Genomic DNA, 24,032 nt, shown 5'->3' on the forward strand with positions numbered 1-24,032 from the left:
CTGCCTCTGAAAACTGCAACATGGAGATGCATCCCTGACCTCTGTCTTACTTCCTGCCAAGCGAGCGGTGCCCGGCTCGGCCTGGTCTGCCTGCCAAAAACAGTATTTTACCTTCAAGTTATCAGCGTAGCCAGCTCAGCTCTTCGAAAACACATTCCTGTCTAGTGATTTAAGTAAACATATCCCCGGCTGCAGAGCAAAGAGCAAGTCTCCCTGTCTCCGTGCAAGTAATTTACAGTTCCCGTTACCAGAGTAGGCCCATGGCCCCGCACGTAGACACGCAGGCACCTATACACGCACTAACATTCAGTATAGAGTAGCCTCTGACCAAGTGACCTTTTACTCTAGATTAAACATCCTCCAAATATTAGATATCAGATATGTTATAGGGGCAGGTCGATCTGACATGCCAGACTTCTGTCTCTTCTACTAGTGCTAAATGTCAGACCCTTAGCTTCCTCCAGTTGCACGTCAATCACACGTCATATTAGCTGCGCGCGCATTCAGGCCACAGGTTTCAGCTGACTCTGCAAGAATTCTCTAAGCATCCACCCACTTGTGACACTTTTCTGTGACGTTTCTAGTGTACGCCTCTGTGCACACCCCTGTTCACGCCTTTTTGCTACGCACATGTGTTCTTATCATATACATTTCACTTGTCACGCCTACTGTATTCAATGCTATTGTGTCATTTTACTATATATGTCATGTACTGTGAATAAATCGTTGACATCTTTCCTGCCATCATTGCATACCCGAACCCTTGTATTGATGGAACAGATTTCCATGGCTCGAGTCATCATTTATGATTAAAGCCCTTATGACTCAGACACCACGGACTCTGCCTCTCATTTGATTGAGCTATTTCTTTACTTTTCCGAAATTATATGGCAAACTCGTATACGGTAAAATATTTACCACATAATTTGGCGCCCGAATAGGGACCCCTCCCCCACCCCACGCGCCGGTGATGCGTCGCAGGCTTTGCCCCCGACTACAGCTGTGACGGACCCCATGCGCATCTGCAGGTTTTTCTGTATCTCCCTCAGGCCTACGGAGGTGACAGAGACTGCGTCGACATCCAGACGAGGCGGTGAGGAGTGCGGAGGATCCCGACCAGAGCCCAGCCGAGAGAGCAGTGTCCGAGGTATCGAGAGGCCCACCTGTAGCGTTGAGGCGCATGCGTAGTGCGCAGCAGCAGCAGTGAGGTCGTAGCGGTCCAGTCCAGTTGAGTTTCCGAGGCCTTCCGTTCTGTGCTTCCCGGTGAGTACCGTTGCTGGGGACGCATCAAGACGGGTGCATTAATTTGTGTCCGGTCAAGACGGGTTTGGGTACACAAGTCCGGTCTGCACTGTTTTAGCAGTGTATCTGTACTGTTTAGCAGTGCATCTAGTATCCAGATATCCAGTTATTATTGTTCGTTTCGAAATGTTTCAATGTGTTTTTAATGTCGTGGTATGAGTGATTGTTTGCATTTTCTTACTGTGTTTATTGTGTCTAGATCGAGGTAGCTATGCCTTTATTTTCGAAGTTACGACAGATAGGAACTAGGAAAGGGATACTCGAAGAAGCAGTTCCCATCCCACCCAGGGACACTCCTGGACATTTTATGTACCACAAGCACGGCTTAGATGCCATATTATATCTAGACTTATGAGATGGCCCGTTACAGGGACATGGGATGCCGAGTGCATTATGAGAGTAGAGGAAGCGTTATGGAAAAAGAAAGCCAGACAGTCACAGAAAGATGCCATTGAATTATGGCGTAAAGAATCACATAGACGGACAGAGAAAGCACTCAGAAAAGTAGAGAAAAGTAGAGAAGATTCCTGAAAAAGCCAAAGAGAAAGAACTACTAGAAGAAGGACAGCGAGTCAGAATAGAACAACACGAAAGAGTAATGCCATTATGACAGGACTGTATCCAGTCCTGGCCGAGGGCCTGCCCAAGGCAACCCCGGAAATACCGAAAGATCTGCCCCCTCCATTGGTTCCGACTAAATCACGTCACAAAACCGCAGCAGATATTTTCCTCTCTTCCTATTTAGACGACGTAGCTCCCGCATATACCAATATAACCATACCACCTGTACCTGTTGATCATCTGCCCCCAGGTCCGCAACAGCAGATCCCTCCCGCACCACTTCCCGCACCTGTTGTCACTTCCCCTATTGTTCTCCCTGGTATTCATCCGCTTAATCCCTTTGGGGCTGGCGCTGCTCAGGTTCCAACTCCCTTACAGATAACGACCCTACAGTCAGGTTATGCTCAAGCCTCCGCCTCGGGAGGTGCTACAGGAGGTTATCGCACCCCGCCACAGTTACAACGTATGACAATGAGAGAATTAGCAATGCAGCGTACGCCTAAAGCAGCCCCAGCCGAAAAGCTTAAAGAACAGCTTACAGATTGCAGATATGACACAGTACCTGGTAAAACAGGACCCATGTTGTTAGCATCCCTACGTTTGAGACGTGTTACAGATTACTTGGTGTTATTACCAGAAATGCCAGACCATCTAGACAATATATATCATTTTATTAGAACAGGAGAAAGACCCGAGTGTGTTGGTGAAGCCATGTCACATCAGAAAGTCGAGACACAGGGTTTAATAATGCGATTTTTGGTTAATTGTCTGATAAGGGAACAAGATCAGCCTAGCTTTCCACAAGAAGAGATGGGGCGATTGTCAAGATGGAGTCAGAATATTGCCGAGGGCAAACATGATAGAGAGAGAAGTATACATGCTATGGTTAGAAAGATCCGTAAAGAAATAATAGCAATACATGCCCGTCGAGAATCTGAAAGGCGTTCTGAGTCAGACGATAAAGAAACCTCAGATGAGGAAGAACCAGAGAATCCAGCAGAAACCTCGCAACAGGCAAGGGGAGACTTGGTGGCATATGTAGGTAGAGAGAAACTCCCTAGACAGTAAACTCTTGATAGGCCCTTCGACAGACCCATTCGTTTAGAAAACAAGAAACTTTACCTTTGTCCGATACCAGAGCGATGTTCCCTTGAACATATATTCCAAATTACTGATAAAGTACTGAAAGAAAGAGTAGGTTATCACGAACTCAATACCTTACGTGATCAGGAACTAGCTCGGTCCGCAGTACAGTGGGCCGGGGATGACAGCATATATAAAGACAATTCAGTAGTGCAAACATTATTAAGTCTTACTCCAGAAGAACAGCGATTAGCTGGTATATACATGACCCAACACCTTATTATACAGTATGAAAACCAAGCATCCGATCCAGGTCCGTTATATAATTTATTGCAAGACTTACTCCTGAGAAGATGGAGAGGTCTAGGTACCGATCTAATTGAAATTATTTTAGAACAACGTCATAAATATAGAACTTTCTTGACTCCACATCTTGTTTCTGTTCCACCCCCAGTCAGGCAACCATATCACCTAGACAAACAGAATCCTTTACGAGAAGTACATCCAGTCAGGAAAGCCGACGATACCCTTGAACGCGTGTTTGTATACACGCCTATAACTAAAATGGAATTATTAGAAATGAAGAAAATAGTGCCCAGTCATGATAAAGACCCTGCAGGTTTCCACCGTGAAATAAAAGACATGTTACTAATGGGAGATTATACCTATCCAGACATTATGAAGATACTGAAAGTGTTATTGCCTGCCGCTATTTACGAGAAACTCAAGGAAAAAGAATGGGAGGTGGGAGACAAAAAGATTAATTGGGCTGAATTAGAAACCGAAGAAACTGGTCGAACCCCAGGTTTAGGTCTTGGAGAGAAAACTAAAGCATTACCAGGATTATTAGTACAAGTTTTGCCAAGGTTGTTGGCAACTAAAAAGGAGGATTGGGATGCAATCTCAGCATGCAAACAGAAACACGACGAAGACACTAGTGATTTTTATTCCAGATTCGAGAAATGTTTTATTAATAGTGGCCTGAAGACAAGTAGCGAGTCATACCCACACCTTTTTGTGTCAAAATTAGTCGAGAACTCCCTGCCCCAGGTTAAGAACTGTGTACTGAAAGTCGAGAGCACATGGCAAGCTAATACGCCTTCCCAAATGTTACAAATGTTACAGTACCACCAGAACAGAATCAGAGAAGAACATGATCACGAACAGAGACGTATGAAAGACACGAAAATGAAAGTACTAGTTGCTCAGTCAGTTCCAGCTGATGGTCATAAAAGGGGTACGACACTATCCAATAATTCAAATTCAGCAGCTCCTGTTAAAGGGATATGCAACTATTGTAAACAGCCAGGTCACTATGTGAACGATTGTGCAGTTCTGAAACACAACATAGCCACAGGTAAAACTAAAGAGAGACCGCGTCCTCCTAGACAGGACCAGGTCCAACAACACGTTCCACAGAATGTCCAGCCTATGCAGGTTCCACAACAGACCGTAGCAGTACCACAGCCTCAACCCATTGCCGCAACACAACATGTTACACAGCAGATGTACCAGTATGCACAATCTGACTATCCCGATTATCAGCATGAAACAGCCTAGAGAGGGAGGTTGGCTTGCCCCTTATTGAGGTTCCTGTAGATCAAGAAGGTCCTTATGTACACAGTCAGGTATTAGGGAAGGATAGAAAACTTTTGATTGACACAGGGGCAAGCAGAACGACCATCAGTCATGACGAGGTTCCAGGGGCACCCCTCTCAGGCTCACAGAATGTTTCCCTTGAATTTTCAGGAAAGCCTATAGTCAATGAAGTATCGAAACCTGTTCCCCTAGCAGTTGGTCCATTATCCCGTACTACAGACTTATTGCTCACGAAATCATGTCCAGAAAACTTGCTTGGTATAAAGACCCTGAAAGCTCTAGGAGCTGTAATTTGTTGTTCTCCGGAAGGAGTAAGGTTGTTTCTTCGTGATTTCAAAGGCCATTATGTATTAAGAGATTTTGACCCCAGGTTACAGAATGTTCCTGCACATTTATGGGCACAAGGCCCCACTGATGTAGGTTGTATGCACATTACTCCATATCGTGTCACACTCAAGCCAGGAGTAGTACTACCCCGTATTCGACAGTACAAGTTACCCCCAGATGCTGTAGTGGCTTTACTGAAAATCATTGACGAACTCATTGCACAAGGAGTGGTTGTAGAAACCGACTCAAATGTTTGTAATTCCCCTATCATTCCAATTCTTAAACGTACAGATCCAAATGCACCTCCTGTTTATCGATTTAGTCATCGATTTACGAGAATTGAATAAATGTATTATACCACAGTATCCCGTGGTCCCAGACATTTCATCCCTATTGGCTGCTATTGATTCTGAGGCGACGTTCTTTACTGTAATTGACCTCAAGAACGCCTTCTTTAGTGTCCCCATTGATCCGGAAAGCCAATATCTTTTCGGATTCTGTTTAAATGGCCGAAGCTTCAAATTTGCACGCGCACCTCAAGGATTTACAGAAAGCCCCAGCATCTACAGCCAAGCATTAAAACGACAACTTGACAGTATTCACATGCCTGCCAACACTGCCCTACTCCAATACGTCGATGATCTATTGATCACCGCCCGTAGTGAATCAGAATGTGAACAAGCATCACTGACAGTTTTGAATTTCTTGGCGGACAAGGGACACAAGGTGTCTCCTTCGAAGCTACAATTCTGTGCCCAGCAAGTGGTGTACCTTGGGCACTTGCTGTCCAAGTGGGGTAGGCAGCTGACACCTGAACGAATTCAGTTAATTGCACATCTTCCACAACCCAAGACACAGAAAGAAGTACGAGCCTTTATTGGACTCACTTCCTATTGCAGACAATGGATTCCACAATATGCATTTCTAGCTAAACCACTTATACAGTTGACAACACAGGAGGCAGCGTCTTCGACTGTCCTCCCTTGGACTCAGGAACATACACAAGCTTTTGATGAATTAAAGAAAGCTTTATGTCAAGCACCAGTTTTAGCGACACCATGTTACAGCAAACCTTTTACACTTTTTGTCACAGAGCGCGATGGCACAGCGTTGTCGGTTCTCACTCAGGTACAAGCAGACAAACACAAACCGTGTGCTTATTTTTCGAGTACATTGGATCCAGTAGCCCAGGCCTTGCCTGCGTGCTTAAAGTCAGTTGCAGCGACAGCTCTAGCAATCCGACAAAGTGATTCCATTGTATTAGTTACAACAAGGGGTGGTGAGGGACAGAGTCTCTGAATTAAACAGAATACTCTCACCCAGTCAAGAGATCAGGGCTAGATCCAACACCGTTTTTTAGCTCACTGCACCATCCCAGTTTCAGAACCTGGCTGTATGCAAATTAGTCTGTTCCTGTCCCAGTGCATGATGGGAACAGGGCAAACCAAACTACAAAAGCCAATTCTTACACTGGGAAGGAAACAAGCTACCGGGGACCGGTTTCTGGCATTTCAGCCTCTTCGGCCCGGCTTGCTTGAATCCTGATGGTGCAATGAGCAAGGGACTCACATCTGAGTATACCCTTCCACGCTTAGGGTGGACAAAAATATTTACAACAAGGGGTGGTGAGGGACAGAGTCTCTGAATTAAACAGAATACTCTCACCCAGTCAAGAGATCAGGGCTAGATCCAACACCGTTTTTTAGCTCACTGCACCATCCCAGTTTCAGAACCTGGCTGTATGCAAATTAGTCTGTTCCTGTCCCAGTGCATGATGGGAACAGGGCAAACCAAACTACAAAAGCCAATTCTTACACTGGGAAGGAAACAAGCTACCGGGGACCGGTTTCTGGCATTTCAGCCTCTTCGGCCCGGCTTGCTTGAATCCTGATGGTGCAATGAGCAAGGGACTCACATCTGAGTATACCCTTCCACGCTTAGGGTGGACAAAAATATTTACAACAAGGGGTGGTGAGGGACAGAGTCTCTGAATTAAACAGAATACTCTCACCCAGTCAAGAGATCAGGGCTAGATCCAACACCGTTTTTTAGCTCACTGCACCATCCCAGTTTCAGAACCTGGCTGTATGCAAATTAGTCTGTTCCTGTCCCAGTGCATGATGGGAACAGGGCAAACCAAACTACAAAAGCCAATTCTTACACTGGGAAGGAAACAAGCTACCGGGGACCGGTTTCTGGCATTTCAGCCTCTTCGGCCCGGCTTGCTTGAATCCTGATGGTGCAATGAGCAAGGGACTCACATCTGAGTATACCCTTCCACGCTTAGGGTGGACAAAAATATTTACAACAAGGGGTGGTGAGGGACAGAGTCTCTGAATTAAACAGAATACTCTCACCCAGTCAAGAGATCAGGGCTAGATCCAACACCGTTTTTTAGCTCACTGCACCATCCCAGTTTCAGAACCTGGCTGTATGCAAATTAGTCTGTTCCTGTCCCAGTGCATGATGGGAACAGGGCAAACCAAACTACAAAAGCCAATTCTTACACTGGGAAGGAAACAAGCTACCGGGGACCGGTTTCTGGCATTTCAGCCTCTTCGGCCCGGCTTGCTTGAATCCTGATGGTGCAATGAGCAAGGGACTCACATCTGAGTAAACCCTTCCACGCTTAGGGTGGACAAAAATATTTACAACAAGGGGTGGTGAGGGACAGAGTCTCTGAATTAAACAGAATACTCTCACCCAGTCAAGAGATCAGGGCTAGATCCAACACCGTTTTTTAGCTCACTGCACCATCCCAGTTTCAGAACCTGGCTGTATGCAAATTAGTCTGTTCCTGTCCCAGTGCATGATGGGAACAGGGCAAACCAAACTACAAAAGCCAATTCTTACACTGGGAAGGAAACAAGCTACCGGGGACCGGTTTCTGGCATTTCAGCCTCTTCGGCCCGGCTTGCTTGAATCCTGATGGTGCAATGAGCAAGGGACTCACATCTGAGTATACCCTTCCACGCTTAGGGTGGACAAAAATATTTACAACAAGGGGTGGTGAGGGACAGAGTCTCTGAATTAAACAGAATACTCTCACCCAGTCAAGAGATCAGGGCTAGATCCAACACCGTTTTTTAGCTCACTGCACCATCCCAGTTTCAGAACCTGGCTGTATGCAAATTAGTCTGTTCCTGTCCCAGTGCATGATGGGAACAGGGCAAACCAAACTACAAAAGCCAATTCTTACACTGGGAAGGAAACAAGCTACCGGGGACCGGTTTCTGGCATTTCAGCCTCTTCGGCCCGGCTTGCTTGAATCCTGATGGTGCAATGAGCAAGGGACTCACATCTGAGTATAATGCCAGAAACCGGTCCCCGGTAGCTTGTCTCCTTTCTGGTAAAGAATTGGCTTGGTAGTTTAGTCTGCCCTGTTCCCATGATGCACTGGGCCAGGGACAGACTGATTTGCATATAGCCAGGTTCTGAGCTGGGATGGGGCAGTGAGATAAATAACGGTGATGGATCAAGCCCTGATCTTTGGACTGGGTAAGAGTGGTCTGCTCAATTCAGACACTCTGTTCATCACCACCCCCTTTTGTAAATCCATTGTATTAGGACATCAATTGACAGTACAAGTTCCATACTCTGTAGAGGTTCTCCTAAACAGAACACAGACTCAACACTTGACTGTAGCACGACTGACAGGTTATGAATTGACATTATTCCAGCCACACATAGAAATCAGACGTTGTAATACACTGAATCCTGCTACACTCTTACCATCGAGCACAACAGACCCTACTCCACATGATTGCGTGGATGTAGTTGACACAGTTACGAAACCCAGACAAGACTTGACAGATGTTGCATTATCCGATCCAGACCTGACACTTTATGTGGATGGTTCATGTTTAAGAACAAGTACAGGAGAGTTAGTGGCCGCATATGCAGTAACCACTGAAACTGAAGTCATAGAAACACATCCCATTGACACCCTGTCAGCCCAAGCAGCAGAGCTCATCGCTCTGACCCAAGCCTGTATACGAGCCAAGGACTTGAAAGTAAACATATATACAGATTCCCGTTATGCATTCGGAGTCGTTCACGATTTCGGTGTCCTCTGGCAAGAAAGAGGTTTCTTGACCTCTCATGGAGCCAAGATTCAGCATGGTCCCCTCATTCAAGCTCTGTTAGAAGCAATACATTTTCCTACAGCTATAGCTATCATGAAGTGCTAAGCACATACGAAAGTCACCGACAAGATTTCTCAGGGCAATGATTTTGCAGATCAAATAGCGAAACATACAGCACTGACTCATACTCAAACAACGGACATGACAAAGACTGATGTAACCTCACTGACACATTTTATGACAGTTAGGGACCCCACACAAGATGTCATCGACATACAGACACATGCCACTCCAGATGAAATAAAGAAATGGACTGAACAAGGAGGGGTCCAGACAGATCAAGGATGGATGACAAAGGGAAAGACCATATGGTTTCTCCCCGACTCTATGGTTCAAGTTATCATTAACACAGCACATAGTCCAGCACATTTAGGAGAAAAAGCCATGTTAGACAGTTTACAGAATCTTTGGTTCAACAAGCATTTACGAGCAGCAGCCAAACAGAAAGTGCGTACCTGCATGATCTGTTGTCAGTTCAACCCAGGAAAAGGTGTTCCCGTAGAGCAAAGTGGATTTCATCCTCCCGACTATCCTTTTGAAGTCCTCCAGATGGATTATATTCAGATGGAAAGATGCCGAGGATTCAAGTATGTCCTCGTAGTTGTATGTGCCCTATCCCGATGGACAGAAGCATATCCCGTCCCAGATTACACTGCCCCGACCACTGCCAAGCAGTTGGTTCATGAGTTCTTCCCGCGATACGGTTTGCCCCATGTCGTGTATTCAGATAACGGTCAGCCATTCTCATCCGAACTCATGAAGCAGGTCTCGCTTCTATTGGGGTACCAGTGGAAGTTTCACTGTGTCCGGCATCCTGAGGCAGCAGGTCTCGTGGAGCGGCACAATCAGACTCTGAAAACTCGCCTTGCCAAAGTGTGTAAAGAGAAGGGAGTAGATTGGATAGTAGCTTTGCCAGTTGCTCTTTCTTATATGAGAATGGTAGCCCACTCTAGGACAGGGTTATCCCCGTATGAGGTGGTCTTCGGTAGACCTCCTAATATGTGGGGGACGCCTCTGCCTCGAAAAATTACCGATGTTGATAGTACTATGTTGACAGATTACCTTGCTTCCTTGATGTCTGCACTACAATCATGTCGTTCACAGGTCGCAGCAGCCTTCCCAGACAACACCGAGGTGAAGCCACATGAACTGGTCCCGGGCGATGTTGTGGTCGTTCGGAATTTTGACAGATCGAGCCCTTTGGAGCCCCGCTGGAAGGAGCCGAAGATCGTTTTGTTAACAACCAGGACTGCCGTGAAACTGGAGGGGCGCAAGGGTTGGGTGCACTCCAGTCACGTTAAGAGATTCTTTGGACTTCCGCCAAAATCTGAATCACAGAACTCCCACGTACCAGTGACTGATACCAAACTCCCCCTTCTAGAGAAAACTCCCCAAGAGGAGTACAGACAGAAATTGAGGTCTAGTAAGTCAGACAGTTTAATTGTTTAAGTCCCCCTCGGGTGAAGCGGTTAGGCAGTTTCTGACAATGTACAAGTTAGACCCAAATAGAGAGAGAGATAGACAGGAGACCAAGAAACAACATTATTGTAAAAGTCTCCGGAGCAGATGCGTCTGCACACTACTTATTATGTTTTTTCTGAGTCTTACGATTATTGCAATAAGTTGGATGTTATACATGTATTTTCCTCTTGCACATTCTTTTGCTAATGACACTGTCGAGCACACGTTTAGTGCTCTTCCTCCACACGAATTCTTAGCGACTTGCTCTGCGCAACAATACATTTATTCGTATGTTACACCATTCTCACCAGACCAACAATGCTACTAATTGTTGGATATGTGGCCGACTCCCTCCCTATCAGAACTACAAGGGAGCTCTGCCCCTCTTTCCTTATCCGTTTACACATAATGGTTCTTGTGGTGCATGGTTTAGTTTAATATCTTCTATAAACACCGAATCTAGAGTTTCCCAAAGCAATTGGATATGGGGAAATTTGAACACAGTCATGAACAAGACATGTTTCCCAGACAAGGAGGGTTTTCCGCAAATGACAGGGACAGATCTAGAAAATGAAGTGTATGGATTAGGCAATTTTACACTTAACCTCATGATTCTAAATGTTCAGTCAGAAACCAGTCCAGACTTGCCATCCATATCAGTTTTACCAGCGAAAGGTGTATTATGTGTCAGAAAGAATGGTTCAGTACATCTAGGTCACAGTGACTGTACTACTGTGGTCGAATTCAGTGATAAAGGCAAATCTACATTCAAAGCTTCCCGACATTCCTATTTCATTTGTGGTCAGACAGCCTATGTACGTTTACCTCCAGACTGGGATGGTACCTGTTTCATTGCATTCTTATTGCCACCAGTATTCCTAGCCCCATCTGACTATCACAGGAATTCCCGCCTTAATATTGTCAGGCACAAGAGAGACCTCCCAATAGTTGATCAGACTGAAACTACATGGGAACAATATACAGATTTCAATAAAGGATTCTTTCCTTATCTAGGCACTGTCTCCAATAGTAAACTGATACGCAAATTAACCAGAATACTTGAAGCCGTAGTGAATGAGACTACTTCTGCCTTGGGCAACTTAACAGAGGAGCAGTCTGCTATGAGACTTGTCGTTCTTCAGAACCGCCTTGTCCTTGACGTCATCCTGGCCGATAGGGGCGGAGCTTGTAGAGTCATCGGATCCAGTTGCTGCGTGTTTATTCCAAATAACGCGCCATCGGTCTTTAAAGCTATCACCAGACTTCACGAAATTGCCCATCTGATACACCAGAATCCAGGCTCCTGGACTTGGTCCGGTTGGCTCTGGAGCGTAATCACAGCCTGGGGATGGAAGCTACTGTCATTCCTAGGAATCATATTGGCCATAGTGTTCAGTTGTTGTCTATGTCTGCAATGTGGGCCCGCGATTTGCGGCTTGTGCGCCACAGCTTGTGTTCCCCATTCAAGTTCACGTTCCCATTCCCGAAGAAAGAAAGAAGAGCAAATGATGTTATATGAACAGATTGATGGTCTCATGAACATCGACATATCTTGAAGGGTCCGTAGGGGACAAGGAGGGAATGAGGTAATTGAAATTTTTATGGTCAAATGTGTCCCCAACGTGTACCCCAACGACTCCATGTACGAGTTTCAAGTACATGTAATTTCCCTCCACAACCGAATCTGAAGACGCAAATACATTTGCGTCCAACGTTAACATGTCCTCTATCAGATCCACCATGAATGGATCGATAATTCAGTTCCTAAGTATGCCGTGCCACCGTCTTTACATGGTGCACTTTCACGTTTTTCCTGGCTCTGCCGAGCTAGGCCCTGATTCCTGTCTTCAAGCCACTTCTGTTTCTGCCTCTGAAAACTGCAAGATGGAGATGCATCCCTGACCTCTGTCTTACTTCCTGCCAAGCGAGCGGTGCCCGGCTCGGCCTGGTCTGCCTGCCAAAAACAGTATTTTACCTTCAAGTTATCAGCGTAGCCAGCTCAGCTCTTCGGAAACACATTCCTGTCTAGTGATTTAGGTAAACATATCCCCGGCTGCAGAGCAAAGAGCAAGTCTCCCTGTCTCCGTGCAAGTAATTTACAGTTCCCGTTACCAGAGTAGGCCCATGGCCCCGCACGTAGACACGCAGGCACCTATACACGCACTAACATTCAGTATAGAGTAGCCTCTGCCCAAGTGACCTTTTACTCTAGATTAAACATCCTCCAAATATTAGATATCAGATATGTTATAGGGACAGGTCGATCTGACATGCCAGACTTCTGTCTCTTCTACTAGTGCTAAATGTCAGACCCTTAGCTTCCTCCAGTTGCACGTCAATCACACGTCATATTAGCTGCACGCGCATTCAGGCCACAGGTTTCAGCTGACTCTGCAAGAATTCTCTAAGCATCCACCCACTTGTGACACTTTTCTGTGACGTTTCTAGTGTATGCCTCTGTGCACACCCCTGTTCACGCCTTTTTGCTACGCACATGTGTTCTTATCATATACATTTCACTTGTCACGCCTACTGTATTCAATGTACTGTGAATAAATCGTTGACATCTTTCCTGCCATCATTGCATACTCGAACCCTTGTATTGATGGAACAGATTTCCATGGCTCGAGTCATCATTTATGATTAAAGCCCTTATGACTCAGACACCACGGACTCTGCCTCTCATTTGATTGAGCTATTTCTTTACTTTTCCGAAATTATATGGCAAACTCGTATACGGTAAAATATTTACCACAAATACACGAAAATAAAAGAAATAAAGTCTCACGTAGGTAGTACACAGTAGAAGTCAAGATTAAAAGGTGTAGAGTCCCTGGCCCAGTCCAGTCTCCTCAGGCCTCTGAGGGCCACAGAGGGCCCGCCCTTTGCCCGGGCTTCGCCTGGGCGCTCCCGCGCGCGACTCGCTTGGCGAGAGGAGCTCCGCTGTAATATCGCGCCTCCGGGCGCTGCCGCTGACGCTCCAGGTGCGCCTCTTGCCTCCGGGGCACCCGGGATGTGTGGTCCTTGCTCACTCGCCCTGCCGTTTCCCTCACGACGCTCAAAGGGAGGAAGGGGTGAAAATGCTGCCACGGACTGCCGTTCCCCTCACGGCAATCAAAGGACCGAAGGTTGAGTCAGCCATGCCCGGATTTGAACCTCTGACCTGCAGATCCTCCTCAGCCTTCTAAAGCATTGTGCCATTCTGCTGGTTGTTACTCCGTACCAAATAACACCAATGATAAGACAATACACCTAAGAGATGATGATTTTGTAAACAATAGTCTTGTACCAAATGACTTTAGTTATCAATAAATATTTGCAGATTATTAGTTATTCACTAACTTCAAAATGGAAGCATTGGGTAGTGCTACTGAAAGGACGAAAATTGTGAAAGATTATTTTAATTAGTTTTTTTAATGGTCTATTAGTCACGTGTCACACACTCGCATACAACATCACACCATACACTGTGATTTCAACTCAATTTACTCATATATATTTTTAACAAGACATGACAAAAACCACTGCCACCTATGAATACTTAGGACAAAGCGCCCTTGATTTTCGTTTTTGAATTTCTTAGACTGTCGGAAGGAAACAACACAATATTGAACATCTTTACCACAAAGTAGAAATATGTTTACACCCACTTTTATAGTACCCAGATCCATAGAGGTCTTGGGTTAATAAATATCTCTGATATAACCAAAACATTTTGTCAGAGTGCACAAAAAGGCAAAGGTGGTGAACATGTTTAAACCATCCAAGAAGTGGGGGACTTAACATTGTTATCTAAATTGAGGTGTGCTCCATCTCATAAATAATCTCTGCATGTTTCGGTTTACAAAAAAATTACATTAAAGCTTAAGAATTGTGCCTTTGTGAACCACTACAATTGAGATATTTTACTGCAGTGCTCTCATGGCAGTCCGTGAAATTTAAGATAGCAAATTCATTTATTGGAAGCGTTTTCTACTATAGTGTTCTGGAAAGGAATGAATAGGAATCCGTATTATTTCTTAAGTACTAGCAGATTTCATCTTTTCAAATATCTATTTGTTATCCCGAATCTATCGGTAAGGAGTGTTGGCATTTTTATCAGACTCTTGTGTGTTTAGCTGTGGTATTTGGACGGACCTGGGATCAGCTGCCACTCAGGGAAATGTACGAAACCCATTAATTTCTTAAAACTAAAAATCTGTGTTGCCCAAGGTATTGTGACTTGCTTGTATCCCACTAGGTTTTCTTATGCAGAATGACTTGCTGCAAACTTCACATTTTGGCCAATATCACATAGTTTCCTCATATTTCAGTGCAGGGAAGGTTCTGAAATCTGTGGGGAACCATATAATTACTACCACCCAGCCTTCCCAGGTTTTTTACAAAGTGTATTGTGTTGGGGTGCTCATGAGGCTGGAGGCCAAAAGGTGGATTCCTTCTGCTTATATTGACATTATTGTGTGCCTGGTTCACAGGAACCTGTCTCACGTCCAAAGATAGAAGTAGCTCAAACACTGTGTGAACTTCAGTTGGTTCCCAGTTTTATTTAAGAAGCAGAGGTGAATCTGACACTGTGCATGCTGTTGCTCAGTTAACTGAATCAGTGGCACATGTGGAAATAATTGAGGTGCAACAAGGGACTCTGGTTAGTGGGGTTTATTTTTCTGGTCCATCCCATATTCTTTTTTCTACTCTAATCCCTACTTGCTCTTTAAATGGATACTATACAAGCGGGCACTAAAACGTTCATGTCAGCCAGCATGTTACCTTTGAGAATAATGATCTTTTTCTCCCTGTTTACACATTCTATTTTTTATAAACTCACCTGCTCCGCCAGTGATCTAATCCAAGTATTGAGTTAGCTGCATGATCTTCATGAGTTTAAATGATTTTAAACACTATCTGAAATAAATGGATACGATTTGTAGCCAGGGCTGATACTGTAGTCTATGCTTCATAAAATTTGATGTATACAGCCAGTATTGTCTTTTTCTTTATTGTTCTACAGTGCACATTCACATTTTCTTTCACTGGTCACCTACACTGCTCCATCACTTGGAGCACCTACTTTGACGTTTTTATAAGATCAAATTCACAACGGATTGCATTTAATACAAGTTGCACATGCATAAAACATTCTTTTGTACAAGTTATTTGGGGGTTTGGGCATTTTGGCCTCTTACTTAAGCGATTCATCTTTTTACTTTGTTAAACCTGAGGCAACCACTGTTGTTGCTGAGTACTAATATTAATGGGTCCTTCTATGTGAGTGCCACTTTTCAAGTCTAGGGATACATTTCTTTAACAAACTTATGAACTGATCAGTCTGAGAAAATGTATTAGTGAGATCATCCTATTGAATTTCCTTTTATATAAGAGAAAATATATCTGCTTTTAAAGTTACTTCATTTGCCTATTTTTTTAAACTCTTGTGTAATCACCTATTTATATCCTGTTCCTTTTGCAGAATACTCCACACTCCTCTGATCAAGGAACCCGTTAATATACCATATGTATCAATGCTTCGAACTTAAAAATCCGATAGGTAGTTTTCATTCAACACTGATCATCTGAGAGCTGATTTGTTTCGTCCTTGAATGAGATCTCAATGGGTATGCCCACATTGTGACCCCACATTGCTGGTCTTTGTGTCTAGATTGGAGATATCAATTTTCATGCACCTTATAGGCAGGACAATGTCTGAACAAACAGGATTTCAATACATTTTGCAGGATTGTCCCCAATATTGTAACCTGCTTTGTTTGTTTAACATTTGTAGGCCAAAACTACTTGGAGTAAAGAGGATCTCAGTGAAGGGAACTTAAATGTCAGCCCTGCTGACTTTCCTCCATTTAAATGTGCTAGTGATTTCAACTAGATGGCTGCCAATTATTAAAAAGATGTTGTTGGACCCGGCCGTTTTGGCAGGTTCACCCCGAGACTTTTTGCTTTTTCCTAGCCAGTTTCTGTGACCTGGTGTTGGTGATTTTAGGCCTCTGCGCACTTTTTCACTGTGGTACATTGTAAAGTGCTTGAGCTCTCTGTGTATGTGTGGTGAGTGACCTGCCCTCCCATAGGAATGAATGGGGAATATGTATGCCCATGGTAGTTCCTGATGTGTGGGGAGTGCAGGGGCGAGTTTGGTATGAGAGAAATCGTGAGACTGAATGCTGTGAAATGGTATATGCGGCATGATTGTGTCTAGTCTAAAAGTGCCACTTTTAGAAGTTGGCATATTTGTGTAATTTGTGTCTGGCGTGTGATTGGCTGGTGAGCCTGGCCCAGGAGTGCCTGGGACTGCTTGTGGATTGACTGTCTGGTTTGAGGATGGCAGGGGCTGGGGAGCCCCAGGAGGTTGTCTGAGTCAGCCCGTGGATGAAAGGCTGCATCTGCTGCCAGGGAAGTGGGAGGAGATGGCACCTGGGAGTGACTAGGGCTGTGCCTTCCTGACCACAATGCTGGCTCCACCTCCCGCTGGGCGACTGTCACCTCTGTCCCTGACACTAAAGAGAGTTCCCTATAACCAGTTCTAGCTGGTTCTCACACTACCTGCACAAAGACTTCAAAGACTTTTCTCTGTATAAGAAGGGGCTGTGTACCCTTCCAATTTGTTCTTGTTTTTTGGACTTGAATCTTGCCAGGGGCGTGCTGCTGCTTGGGCCCAGGGGAATCCCTGGGCCCTGCCCAGCCCCTGGACACCTGATGGACTTTCCTGGATGCCTGGAGGACTTCTGGGGGACCCCTCTGCCCTGCCTGGGCTGATTGGGGGGACTTTGCTTTGCCCCTTGGAATCTCTAGGACCTTTGGCAGCATGGAGAACCTGCATTTCCCTGCAGAGAGCGCTTTATTTTTACTTGAACCTTCTTTGTTGCCTGCTGGTGCGTGGGAGCGCTTGATTCGTATTTCTAGCGCCTGGAAGCGCTGTGTTTCCCTCTGAGCGCCTGGGAGCGCTCTGTCTGTTTGCTAGCGCTGGGAGCGCCGTGGATTGCCCGTTGACGCTTAAGAGCGCTTTATTTGCAGAGGCCGGTGCCCACCCGGCATTGCCAGCGAAACCGAGGACTTCCCGAGCGCTGGGAGCGCTTTATTTTTAAGGCCGGTGCCCACCCGGCATTTGCTGCTTCTGCATTCTGAATCGCCACCGCTGCCCGGGACGAAGCACCGAAGGGGCCGCACTAGGATTGGCCCGCTGTTGGGGGCTCGTCCCGGTGGGCCGCGCTGCCATTGGCTAGCCTGTCGGGGATTGTTTGGTGATGTTTCCCCGGGCCGCGCTGTGATTGGCTGCCGGCCCGGGGAAAGAGGAAGAATTATGGCGGCGGCTGCTGCGGGCTCGGCGGCTGGTCGTCGGGGCTCCCGTGTGCTGAAGGGAGCCCCGGGAGAAGACGGGCAGCCTGTCGTCCTGCGAGGGGGCGGGAGGCGCAATGCCAGAGCCTGCCCCTCCGCGCTGCTCGAGTGAAGCCCCGAAGAGGAAGCGCCGTTGCCCGGAGGAGCCCCCGCCAGGAGAAGAACAGCCCGGTGAGTTGAAGGGCTGGGGGGCTCCGTGTGGGCTACTGTGGGTGCCTGTTGAAGGCACAGTGCCGGCAAAGAGCGGTCCCACTTGGCAGCGGGCCGCTCCAACCTTTGGGCCATGATTTTAGGAGCTTGAGAGCTCCGCCACGGCAGGGGTACATTCCGGGCAGCTCCAGATGGCAGTGGGCCGCCCCCACGTTCTGTCAATGGTCCCTGTGGCCCGTGTCTTCCCCCAGTTGTTTCGAGAGCCACGGAGGCTCTAGGGGGGCACATTATTGTTTGAGTCCAGAGGGGCTCACCGCCCACCTGATGTTTAGAGCCCAGTGAGGCTCTTGGGGGACACAAGTGTTTCAGAGCCTGTGTGGCTCCAACGTTCTGCACCATGGGGCATGTGTGATATGCCCAGAGCCTGTGTGGCTCCAACAGTTGGCGCAGTTTGGCCTAAGGGTCAGTGAGGACCCTGTCGCAGTGTGGACTACCAGCTGCCCAGTAATTAGTGGGCAGCTGCACCGTTTAGGTCTTGTGTGTTTCCCAGGTGCCCAGCAAGCAGTGGGCACCTGCAACGTTTAGGCTTTGCGCCAGTGGCGCACGCCTGACTGGCGCTGCATGGCAGCGCGCCCTGACTTTCTGGACACAGGGCTCTTTTAGTCCCTTTATTAGATGGGGGCTGGTATGTGATTTCTGCACAATGTGATTTCTATGTTTTTAATAGTAAATGCCTACTGTGTGTTTTTGCGCTATTGTGTTGTTCTGGCACCTCTGAATGTTTTTAGGCATCATGTGTCTTCCTTTTCCCTGCGCTGCACCTCTGAATGTTTTAGGCATCATGTGTCTTCTTGCGCTGCACCTCTGAGTGTATTTTATTGCATCATGTGCTTTGTTCTGAACACCGCTGAATGTGTAGGTTTATGCATCATGTATTTCCCTTGGCTTACACCACTGAATGTTTTTAGGCATCATGTGTTTTTCCTTTACTACTCCTCTGAATGTGTTTCATGCATCATGGGTAATGTGTTCTTGTTTATACCCCTAAATGTATTTTATTCTTAGGTGGTTGCTTACCAAACACTGATTGATTGATTTGTAAGGGGACAGTTAAGGCATGGGGAGGAATTGAAGGCCGATAAGGCATTATTATAGCATTATGGTCCGCTGGCTATAGTGGTTGTTGAAAATGCCTTGTCCTCGAGGTATAGACCCAAGCTACAGGCCTGTTTCTCCTCTCCTGGCCAATCGGTGGTTGTTATGTATGGCCCTCTACATAGATTCCGTTGAGGGAAGTGACTCGCTAGAGCTGCTAGGGAGCTACATCCAGATATGTGTATTTGTAAAATGACAAGCAGGGCCATACAGTCATTGAGTCGATGCAACTTGGCATTTAATATAGGCTGCTTTCGTCCACTGGCGCAAACGGAGTTGTATAGTGTCGTGCTTTGTTTGCGAAGTCCCTTATTCCCTGTTGGAAAGTGGCTTCCCTTTCTTATTTTAAACATTTGTTGTGCTTCAGTTTACTGACGCTGGCAGGTGTGAGCAATTACTTCTCGTGACCGCCTCGCTCCCTGAAGAGATGATCCCTCTGTCAGAGAAGCCAAGGCCAGATTAACTCTGCTCCCTCTAAACTGTGGCTAATCCTTCAAGTGAGCTAACCGTGCGCAACAGCTTGTCATTAATTGTGTCCGCTCAAAAGCAGATTTCTCAAAGCTTAACTGCCGTTGCGTTTTAAAACAACGGGAATAGTGGTTAGCAAAGCAGAAATATATATATATATATATATATTTTTTTTTGTTTTTTTGCTTGCACGTTATTTTAATGCTACGTACAGTAAATGTATACCATTCAAATCAGCAATGTGGTAAAGAGGAGAAACATTTCCACCCATCCCCGTCTGTGATTAGATTTTTGTACACCCCAAATAAAGGTGAAAGACTTTAGATTGAAGGTTTCTTTATAACGCATCCTGCCTCCCAGTAAAGAAGTACTGTCTGAGATTTGTTTGCACTGCTGCATTGTCTTTACTAATTGAACGTGTTTTTCTTTAACAGGCCCCAGTCATGGAAGAACTGATATGGGAACAGTTCACTGTGACCTTACACAAGGTGAGAATCACTGCCTCTAGTGCTGAAATACAGAGTAATTGTGTCATGTGGAGTACACGGTTCTGACTCATTCATTTAATTGTGTAAGACATTACATTGCGGTTGAATTGTGGTTTGGTTGGACGTCTTGTAAATAATGCAAGGTTTTGATAGTGGAATGAAGTTAGTGCTGAGTAAGAAATTCGTAAAACACATAACCACATAACAGAGCTATTGTGCTACATACAAAGAACAAGCGCCACTGTGAAATCTCATCAGTTCTCTCTTTGGAACTTTCTCAGCATTGTTAGTTGCTGTTCTGATTTATTTAGCAAAACATAGGAAGGCATCAGAAAGGTTGTGCTGATGAGCATTGCTTGTTTGAGTCAGCATCTCAGTATTCAAAGAGATGACTCAAAATGATCAAACAAATAAAACTTCCTGTGCTACTTTCCAGTCTCTTGCCGTTGCGAACATGCAATGCTCTGTGGTGCTGCACAGATTGATGGTCGTGTGACTCGGGTCCCTGCAAATTTTAATGAGGGACCACTGAGATTTTCACCGCCCCCTCACAACTTTACAGCTATAATCGGGGCTTTAAGTGGGATGAAAAAACTGGGGTGGGGTTCTAAAAGGGGCTTGGTTAATGTAATCAAGGGTGTGGCTTAAAAACACGTAAGCTAAAAATCTGTGCTTACTTAGCATAGTGTGCCGCCCGACTTGTATTTTGCTGTTTGTTATTACACCCAGATATGATACAGCAAGTAACATTATACCTACAACATGACAAAACTATTGGCTTTGCCAGTGGTTGTAAGTTGCATAAGATAAATAAGCAGCAACTATAGTTTGTTTATAATATTGAAAACGCTTCCACTTAAAGCCCTGGTGACACCACAACGATGTTGCTGCTCCTGAGTTTCAACAAGCATTTGCAATGCAATAGGTCTCGCATTTGCCAAGTTTTAAGCTATTGGCATTGTAAATGACAATGCCTTTCATTTTATAGGTTTTCAAAATCAACACATAGATAAAAGGTTTGTTATTTACAATGCCATTAGCTCAAAGTCTCGCAAATGCTTGTTTTGTATTGGGGTGGGGGGCGGCAAAGATTTCTATGAGAAATAGCATAGGAAATCACACGTTAGACACCCCACCTTTTCTTGCCCCACTTAATGGATCAGCCTAAAACTTTCCATGAAGGAGCTGAGGTGGATGAACTTTTGTTTTGGAAAGTTTTTTGCAGATTCCTCAAACTGCAGCAAAGAGCAAAGTTATTAGGGAAACAAAAAACGCCATGACTATAGAAACTCAGACCTAAATTTAATGACACAATGGCAATCACCACTATGTAACTAAAACACACACACTTAGAGAGAGCGAGAGAAATAGAGAACTTAAGAGAGAGAGAGAAAGTTAGATATATATCGATAGTTGATAGAGTAGAAAGAGGCGGAAATCATTCAAGTTGATTGAACGTGTCATTGCAAGTTCAAAACTGCCCCTGTTCGCAAATATAGATGACTATTTTAGCTCTTTGATTATTTTTGAAAGTAGGGGACCCCTATATATTGGACAAATTTTACTTGCTATACATAGGGAAGAAACTTAGGTTGAAAAAGGTCTATAGCCAAGTACTCAAATCTTATAAAAACAGTGTGATATTTCTAATAGTAAGTTTCCAGTGTTATAAGTGAAAAGGTCTCCAACAGAGCCAATTTAGAAACAAATTATTTTATTTATTATAGAAATTAGTTCCAAAAATATATAAATCTTTTTTAGTAATATTTTTGTAGATTTTTTAAAAATTGATTTTTCTTGTTTTTTTTATACAATTTGTTAAATCATTGATAATACATATACATTCATTCTGCAAATACTTTTGAATACACAGTGAAATAGAAAAAGACAAAAGATGTTAGCAATACGGCAAGGTGGATCACGACGCGCGTTTCGGCCAAGTAGCCTTCTTCAGGTGGCCGTGTATTGCTTTGGAGGCTATTTTAACAGGTCTTGGAATAGCCACACTTTATTGATTGATGCGTTTTCTATTTCTGGTTAAAATTATGTACCTATAGTATCATGATGGTGCCAGAAAATATGGAAATAGTCGTCCCAGCAGTGAGTGTCCAGGTAGAAAACTGATTATATCATTAGCTTGCTTCAGAGATAATCTTTGATCGTTGTTGGCTTCTCTTTATAAGGAATTTACTGGATAGGGTAGCTTTCATGTAGTTTCCACTTAGGGGTTGATTCCTTTAAAAAAATATACTAGACATTCAGGATTTCAGGCAGACAAGAGGCTCAGTTCTATCGTTTTGAGGTCCGTTTCTTGGGCGATTCACAGCGTGGGAGATGGACAGGAGCCTCTTGGTGTTAGTGCTGCATCTCGGCTGGTCTGGCGTGATGTGGGATAGCTTGCTGGATGGCCCAAGAAACGGACCTCAAAACGATAGAACTGAGCCTCTTGTCTGCCTGAAATCCTGAATGTCTAGTATATTTTTTTAAAGGAATCAACCCCTAAGTGGAAACTACATGAAAGCTACCCTATCCAGTAAATTCCTTATAAAGAGAAGCCAACAACGATCAAAGATTATCTCTGAAGCAAGCTAATGATATAATCAGTTTTCTACCTGGACACTCACTGCTGGGACGACTATTTCCATATTTTCTGGCACCATCATGATACTATAGGTACATAATTTTAACCAGAAATAGAAAACGCATCAATCAATAAAGTGTGGCTATTCCAAGACCTGTTAAAATAGCCTCCAAAGCAATACACGGCCACCTGAAGAAGGCTACTTGGCCGAAACGCGCGTCGTGATCCACCTTGCCGTATTGCTAACATCTTTTGTCTTTTTCTATTTCACTGTGTATTCAAAAGTATTTGCAGAATGAATGTATATGTATTATTAATGATTTAACAAATTGTATAAAAAAAAACAAGAAAAATCAATTTTTAAAAAATCTACAAAAATATTACTAAAAAAGATTTATATATTTTTGGAACTAATTTCTATAATAAATAAAATAATTTGTTTCTAAATTGGCTCTGTTGGAGACCTTTTCACTTATAACACTGGAAACTTACTATTAGAAATATCACACTGTTTTTATAAGATTTGAGTACTTGGCTATAGACCTTTTTCAACCTTATTTTAGCTCTTTGATTCATTAATCAGGGTCTTTTATTTTGGTGCCCGAGCCGTGCCTAGAAACTGTTGCTCAGTGATAGTTTTATTTGTCTTTTCCCCCTCACTACATCTCTACGGGCGGTACCTGTTGGAGCACAACTGGAGGCCTGAAACTAAGGCAGAGTGTACCAAATGTTCATTCCCACCCCCTGCATGCCCCCTACACTGAGGTGAGAAAGTAGAAACTCTGAACATTGCCAAGGAGAGCCTAGTGAAAGCTTAACATTACTCATCCATGAGCAATGCACGCGTGTCCCGGGTGCCTGGCTGCTGTGAGGCTTGCACTTCCAGAAGTGGGATAAATGAGGGAGACTAAGTGGTGCTGAATTACAAGAAATGGCACCCCAAATGGCATTTTAGTTAGTGGGTGGGAGTGCTCCAATAACAAAATGCTATTCTGCCTGGGACACTAACAGTTCTTGCACTCCTCTCACTGTTCAGGGGATGTGATTGCTCTCGTGGCCATCAGGATAGATCAAAATGTGCAGCTAAGAAAAAGACTAATGATGTGGGGAAGGAAATGCCAATTATACACCATATTATGTGACGAAGGGCAAATTATGCACCACAGTTATTGCTGCTGTTCTCTACCTATCACATGTTAAGATTTATTGCATTACATCACATTTCTGATCTGTACAAGTCTCACTAGGGGAAAGTTTCATATTCAATACATCCAAACTCTAAGCTCCGGCTTGTTTGGGGCTCTGGTAAACTAGGAGCACCCCCTCACTAGAAGAAGTGCTATGAAAGGATGCGCAGCTACTAGTGCTCTC

General features: G+C 44.7%; 1 protein-coding gene across 3 annotated transcripts in view; it reads left to right on the forward strand.

Moving 5' to 3' along the window:
* LOC147727192 (tight junction protein 2-like) overlaps window positions 1–24,032 on the forward strand; it is a 595,437-nt gene that overhangs the window by 304,161 nt on the left and 267,244 nt on the right. For all 3 annotated transcript variants that reach the window (XM_086961242.1, XM_086961240.1, XM_086961241.1), the window contains one exon: window positions 20,027–20,080. In XM_086961242.1, the coding sequence (XP_086817368.1) occupies window positions 20,036–20,080 (45 nt within the window). In that variant the 5' untranslated portion in view covers window positions 20,027–20,035. The remainder of the gene's footprint in view (window positions 1–20,026; window positions 20,081–24,032) is intronic.

The sequence above is a fragment of the Lissotriton vulgaris genome, chromosome 3_1 (genome assembly GCF_964263255.1).
Source record: "Lissotriton vulgaris chromosome 3_1, aLisVul1.2, whole genome shotgun sequence".
Classification (NCBI taxonomy): Eukaryota; Metazoa; Chordata; class Amphibia; order Caudata; family Salamandridae; genus Lissotriton; species Lissotriton vulgaris.